This window comes from Strix uralensis, unplaced genomic scaffold, assembly GCF_047716275.1.
Source record: "Strix uralensis isolate ZFMK-TIS-50842 unplaced genomic scaffold, bStrUra1 scaffold_435, whole genome shotgun sequence".
NCBI classification, from domain to species: Eukaryota; Metazoa; Chordata; class Aves; order Strigiformes; family Strigidae; genus Strix; species Strix uralensis.
Genome location: NW_027437029.1, coordinates 1 through 7,229, shown reverse-complemented (window position 1 = coordinate 7,229; position 7,229 = coordinate 1). Strand labels below are relative to the sequence as shown.

The window sequence follows — 7,229 nt, the reverse complement described above, 5'->3', positions numbered from 1 at the left end:
CTTTTTCTCTCCCGTTGTCTTATTGGTGGGGGGAGGGTGGGCGATGGCCCAAAAACCGACGGCCAATGGCCAACACCCAACCCCGAGCCACCCCCCACCCCCTGAACCCCTCAACCAACCCCCCTGCTCATGGTCCAACCCACCAACCAACCCACCCATGAGCCAACCAGCCAACCCATCAGCCAACCGACCCATCAGCCAACCGACCCATCAGCTAACCAACCCACTCATGAGTCAACCAACCTACCAACTAACCAACTGACCCATCATCCCACCAACCCACCTGTGATCCAACCAACCAGCCCATCAACTAACCAACCCATCATCCAAACAAGCCATCAACTAACCAACCCACTCATGATCCAACCAACCAACCCATCACCCAACCAACCCATCAACTAATGATTCAACCAACCCATAGCTAACCAACCCACAACTAACCAACCCACCTCTGATCCAACCAACCAGGCCGTCATCCAACCAACCCACCCATGATTCAACCAACCCATAACTAACCAACCCACAACTAACCAACCCACCTGTGATCCAACCAATCAACCAACCAACCCATCATCCAACCAACCCATCAGCTAACCAACTGACCCATGAGCCAACCAACCCGCAATTAACCAACCCACAACTAACGAACCCACCTGTGATCCAACCAACCCATCAACTAACCAACCCATCATCCAACCAACCCATCATCCAACTGACCCATGAGCCAACCAACCCATAACTAACCAACCCACAACTAACCAACCCACCTGTGATCCAATCAACCCACCCATGATTCAACCAACCAACCCATCAGCTAACCAACCCACTCATGATCCAGCCAACCCATCAGATAACCAACTGACCCATGAGCCAACCAACCCATAACTAACCAACCTACCTGTGATCCAACCAACCCATCAACTAACCAACCCACCCATGATTCAACCAACCAGCCCATCATCCAATCAACCGACCCATGAACCAACCAACCCATGAACCAACCAACCCACTCATGATCCAGCCAACCCAACTAACCAACTGACCCATGAGCCAACCAACCCACAACTAACCAACCCACCTTTGATCCAACCAACCAACCCATCAACTAATCAACCAACCCATCAACTAATCAACCCACTCATGATCCAACCAACCCACCCATGGTCCAACCCACCCACGGTCCAACCTATCAACTAACCAACCCACCCACCATCCAACCAACCCACTAACCCAACTAACCAACCCGCCCCGCCGGCGCTGGAAGGAGTCACCCCCACACTCGCATCCACGGTTTAATATCGGCTTCGTCTGTACATCCCCGGGTCGATCGCCGCGGCCTCGGCCCCGCCCATCGCTGCGGCGAGCTGGGGCCGGTCTCAGCCTGCGCCGGGACCCCCCCTGGGCAGGCGGGGGGGCGCAAACTCTCTACTATAGATATTTTTTATATATATATATTTATATTTGCATTTATTTATAGACCTGCGCTGTCAGAAAAACCCCTCTGGGGCGAGGAGGGCGGGGTGGGGGTGGGGGTCTCCCCATGCCCCAGCCCCCCCCCCCCCACCCCCCAGGGGGGATCCAGGCGTCCGGGCTTGGTGTGGGGGGAGCTGGGGGGGGGGGGAGGGTCGTGTCTGTGCACCCCGGGATGGGGAACCCCCCGTGTCCGGTGGGCCGGGCTGTGCCGAGGCGTGTTGCACCATGAAGAGCCATGTTGACCCATGTCGAGCCGTGTTGCGTGTCGAGCTGCGCTGAGCCATGATGCACCATGAAGAGCCGTGTTGCACCACAAGGAGCCCCTTTGCCCCGTGTCGAGTCGTGTTGACCTGCACCGAGCCGTGTTGCACCATGAAGAGCCGTGCGGCACCACAACGAGCCCCGTTGACCCACGTCAAGCCATGATGCACCATGAAGAGCCGTTGACCCATGTTGAGCCATGCCGAGCCTCGTTGCTCCGTGTCAAGCCGTGTTGACCCGTGCCAAGCCATGATGCACCATGAAGAGCTGTGTTGCACCACAACAAGCCCTGTTGACCCGTGTCAAGCCGTGTTGACCCGTGCCGAGCCGCGTTGCACCATGAAGAGTCATGACGCACCATGAAGAGCTCCGTTGACCCACGTTGCCTCGTGCCAAGCCACACTGCCCCACACCGAGCCCTGTTGCCCCATGTTGCACCACGAAGTGCCCCGTGCCGAGCCGTGATGCACCATGAGGAGCCCTGTTGACCCATGTTGAGCCACGTTGCCCCAAACCGAGCCGTGCTGAGCCTCGTTGCCCCATGCTGAGCCGTGATGCACCATGAAGAGCCCTGTTGACCCACGTTGAGCCACGTTGCCTCGTGCCAAGCCGCGTTGCCCCACGCCGAGCCCTGTTGCCCCGTGTTGTTGCCCCACGTCGCACCACGAAGAGCCCCGTTGCCCTGTGCCGAGCCGTGATGCACCACAAGGAGCCCTGTTGAGCCACGTTGCCCCAAACCGAGCCGTGCTGAGCCTCGCTGCCCCATGCCGAGCCATGATACACCACGAAGAGACTTGTTGCCCCACGTTGAGCCGTGTTGCCCCACGCTGAGCCCTGTTGCCCCGTGTTGTTGCCCCATGTCGCACCACGAAGAGCCCCGTTGCCCCGTGCCGAGCCGTGATGCACCATGAAGAGCCCTGTTGACCCACGCTGAGCCACGTTGCCTCATGCCAAGCCACGCTGCCCCACACTGAGCCCTGTTGCCCCGTGCTGAGCCGTGATGCACCATGAAGAGCCCAGTTGACCCACGTTGAGCCCTGTTGCCCCGTGCTGAGCCGTGATGCACCATGAAGAGCCCAGTTGACCCACGTTGAGCCACGTTGCCCCAAACCGAGCCGTGCTGAGCCCTGTTGCCCCGTGCCGAGCCGTGATGCACCATGAAGAGCCCAGTTGACCCACGTTGAGCCACGTTGCCCCAAACCGAGCCGTGCTGAGCCTCGTTGCCCCACGTCGAGCCGCGTCGCTCCACGCGCCGCCTGATGCCACACACCCCCAGCCCCAACCACCACCTCCCCGCCGCCACCGTCGCCGCGCCCCGTCCTCAGGCGTCCTTGTGCGCCAGGGCGGCCAGACGCTCGAGCTTGTGGCCGTGCCGGTGCTTCTTGAGGCCGTAGGTGTTGCGAAAAGCTTCGCCGCAGGTGCTGCACTTGAAGGGTCGCCCGCCCTGGTGCGTCTGCAGGTGTTTGCTGAAATATTTGGGGTCCTTGAAGAGCTTGAGGCAGGCGGAGCAGCGCAAATCGCGGCGGGCGTCGTGCGAGCGCTGGTGCCGCAGGATGGACGACAGGTAGAAGAAACTCTTCCCGCAGAGCTCGCAGCGGTAAACCTTCTCGCCCAGGTGAACGCGTCGGTGCTCCAGGAGGTTCGAGCGGTAACGGAAGGTTTTCCCGCAAGTTTGGCAGCGTTGGGGGCGGGCGACGACGTGGAGCCGCTGGTGTTCGGCCAGGCTGGAGGATTGGGCGAAGCGTTTGTTGCAGAGCGCGCACTTGTAGGCGCGTTCGCCCGTGTGCACCACCTTGTGCTGCCGCAGGTACCAGGAGCGCAGGAACCCGCGGCCGCAGACGGCGCAGCGGTAGGGCCGCTCCTCGGTGTGGCAGCGCTGGTGCCGCATCAGCAACGCCGCTTCCCAGAAGCGTTTCCCGCAAACCGAACACCCGAAGTGACGCTTCTGCAAGTGGCGGCGCCGGTGGAGCAGCAGATCGTAAGCGCCGGCGAAATTCTGGCCGCAAACGCCGCAAGCCAGCGTCCGCCGCACCAAGTGGACGTATTTGTGGGTCACCAGCCCCAAAAAATGCTTGAAGCTCTGCCCGCAGGTGCCGCAGGTGAAGCGCTCGCCGCTCGGCACCACCGGGTGCTCCTCGGGGGGCTGCAGCCCGCTCTCAGCCGGCGGCCCCCCCTCGGGCAGCAACCGCTCGGGGGCGGCTTGGTGAACCAGCTTGTGCCACATCAGGTTCTCGATGAAGCCGAAAGCTTTGCCGCAGGCGTCGCAGCCGTAGGGTTTCTCCCCGGCGTGGGCTTCCTTGTGGTTGACGGCGCGGAAAAGATCGGGGAAGCGCTCGCCGCATTCGCCGCAGCCGTAGCTCAGCCCCTCGGGGGGGGCGCCGGCACCCCCTAAGCCGCACGGCAAAGGCAGGCGGTGGATTTGCTTGTGGCGGGTGAGGCTTTGGGGGTAGCCGAAGGCTTTGCCGCAGAGCTCGCACTTGTAGGGGCGCTCGCGGGTGTGCACCACGTGGTGCTTGCTGAGGTGGAAGGACTCGCGGAAGCGTTTGCCGCACACGGCGCATTGGTGCGGCTTCTCCCCGGTGTGGATCCGTTCGTGCCGCTTCAACGTCTCCCGCCGGCCGAACGCTCGCCCGCAGATCCCGCAGCCAAAACTCTTCCCCGGCGCCAACAACGCGGCCGGCGCCGGCGACAAGAAACCCCCGGCGCCGTCACCCGCTTTCGCTTCTCCCTCCGGCCCCGCGTAGGCGCCGGGGAACATCCCGGCTTTGGGGATGCCGGGATACGCCGCCGCGTTGGTTTTAGGGCCGGCGTGGACCTGGCGGTGCCGCAGGAGGCTCTGCGGGGCGGCGTAGGCCTTGCCGCACACCTCGCACTTGTAGTCGGGGCGTTGGCCGCTGTGGGCCGCTTGGTGCCGCAGCAGGTAGGCCGGGTCGCGGAATTCCTTCCCGCAGACGGCGCAGGGCACCCGCAGGAGCCCCGAGTGCGTCTTGACGTGGCGGGTGAGGCTCTCGCGCCGGTTGAAGCTCTTGGCGCACACCGAGCAGCTGAAGGGCTTCTCACCGGTGTGGATGATTTGGTGTTGGTGGAGGTGACTCGGCTTCTTGAAGACCTTCCAACACAACGAGCAAGTGAAGGGGCCATCCGGGGCGGTGCCGCTGGGCGCCGGGGTGGCACCGCCGGGCGCCAAAGTGACCCCGCTGGGCGTCGGGATGACCCCGCTCGGCGCCAGGATGACCCCGCCGGGTGCCGGGATGACGCCGCCGGGCGCCGGGATGACGCCGCTCAACGCCGCGGCCCCGTTGGGCGCCGGGATGACGCCGCTCAACGCGACGTTGACCCCGTTGGGCGCCGTGTTGACGCCGTTGGGCGCCGCGGTGACGCCGTTGGGCGCCGGCATGACCCCGCTCGCCGCCAGGTTGACGCCGTTGGGAGTCGCGTTGACGCCGTTGGGCGCCGCGGCAACGCCGGTCGCCGCCGCGACGCCGCTGGCCAACGGGTTGACTCCGTTGGGCGCCGGCAAGACCCCAGCGGCCCCGTTGGGTGCCGGCATGACCCCGGAGGTGGTGGGCAGCGCCGCGGGGGTGACGCCGGCAGCGCCGCCGTCCTCGGTGGCTTCTTTGTGGCAGCGTCGGTGGCGGATGAGGCTGGAGACGTGGTTGTAGGTGCGGCCGCAGGTGCCGCACTCGTACGGCCGCTCGCCGCTGTGCACCAGCATGTGCTGCACCAGGTGGGACGACTGCTTGAAGGACTTCTGGCAGACGCCGCAAGGGAAGCGCCGCTCCATAAAATACTTCAACCGGCGGAAATAGCTCTTCTCATCCTTCGACGACGCCTCCGGGGGGGCCGGGGGGGCCGTTGGGGTCCCCGCCACCGCTGTCCCCGCTGCCACCGCCACTGTCCCGCCTCGTTTCAGCCCCCCGAAGAGGTGCTGGTGGCTCGAGAGGTCCACGATGCCCCATTGGGGCGCGTTGAAGGTGCCGGCGGCCTCGAAGAGGGGCTGTGGAGGGGGGGGGCACGGCCGGGCTGGGGTATGGGGGGGCCCCCGCTTGCACCCCCACGCTGCCGTCCGCCTTTTTTGGCTGGGAGGAGGAAGAGGAGGAGGAGGAAGAGGAGGCGCCGCCTTCGGCCTTGAAGTCTTTGTGCTTGGCAGCGGGGGAGCGGTCGAAGGGGGGGGCGCCGGGTGGGGGGGGGGTAGTCGAAGGGGGGCTGGGGGCAGGGGAGGGCGGGCAGGGTTTTGGGGTGCTCGTGGCCGTAGGGCTCCATGGGCTCGAAGCGCTGGTGGTTGAGGAACTCGAGGAAGTCGAAGGGGTAACTCTGGAAGTGGACGCTCTCGTCGCTGACGTTGGCTTCCATCTCCGCCCGGGGAGGGGGGGGCTGCAACCTGGGGAGGGGGGGGGTGGGGTGAGAGGTGGCAGGGGGGGGACGGGGGGTGTCCCCTGGGCCTGGGGAGGAGCTCGGAGGGGGGATGTGGGGGTCCCCGTGGGTTTTTGGGGGTGGATGGGGGACGGCAGGAGCCCAGAGGGGGGATATGGGGCTGGGTTGGGGGGTCCCCTTGGATTTTAGGGGGGGTGGGAGGTGGATGGGGTGTGGGAGGGGCCCAGAGGGGGGGTGTGGGGCTGGTCTGGGGGGTCCCCTTGGATTTTAGGGGGGGTGGGAGGTGGATGGGGTGTGGGAGGGGCCCAGAGGGGGGGTGTGGGGCTGGTCTGGGGGGTCCCCTTGGATTTTTAGAGGGGCTGTGAGGACTTGGGGGGGGACTATGGGGTCCCCACGGATTTATGTGGGGGTTAATGGGGCGCAGCTCGCCCTGGGGGGGGGGGGTATGGGGGTCTCTCAGCCCCGGGGGGCTTGGGGGGGGGGGGTAAGACCCCCCGAGGGGGGGGACACGGAACCCGTGAGGCACCGGGAGCGATGGGGGGGGCGGGTCACTCACCTGGGGGTGAACCAGGCCCGTCCGTCCGGGGCCGGGGGGGGGTCGGTCCGGGGCTGGGGGAGGGTCGGGGGGTCCCGGGGAGGGGAGGGGGGGGGCTGGGCCGGGGGGGTGCGGGGCCGGGGCCGCCCTGAAGCCCCGCACGGACGGGCCTGGCCGGACGCGCCTCCCCCGCCGGAGCCGGAACCCCCCGGCCGGGGCCACGTGATGCAAACCCCGCCCCTCCCCGCCCCACAATCCTTTGCGATACCGCGGAGAAGAAACGGGGGGGACTCCGGTGTCCGGGAACGGCGGCGACCGGGGAGTCTGGGACGAGGGGACAGCGGGACCCCCCTACCCCCACGCGGGACCCGTGGGGTCGCGGAGACCCCCCCAGACCCCCGTGACAGGAGGGGGCTGTCGAAGGGGGAGTATTGCCCACACTAAAGATGGCGCCGCGGCGCCCTCCTCCCCCGGCCAAGATGGCGGCCGCTGCCCGTCGCCGAACGGGGCGCGAGACAAGATGGCAGCGCGCGGCCGGCGGTTGCCCTCAACCAAGATGGCGCCCGCGGGTCGCCCGCACTCAAGA

The 7,229-nt window shown here is 65.8% G+C and overlaps 1 protein-coding gene across 1 annotated transcript; it reads right to left on the bottom strand.

The window, feature by feature from the left end:
• Positions 1-2,942: 2,942 nt before the first annotated feature.
• Positions 2,943-6,720, bottom strand: ZNF865 (zinc finger protein 865). Its single transcript, XM_074857956.1, is given in 4 exon segments — positions 2,943-5,741; positions 5,743-5,946; positions 5,948-6,115; positions 6,665-6,720. Coding segments are annotated over 3 exon segments (3,030 nt in total). The 5' UTR covers positions 6,088-6,115; positions 6,665-6,720; the 3' UTR covers positions 2,943-3,055.
• Positions 6,721-7,229: the final 509 nt, after the last annotated feature.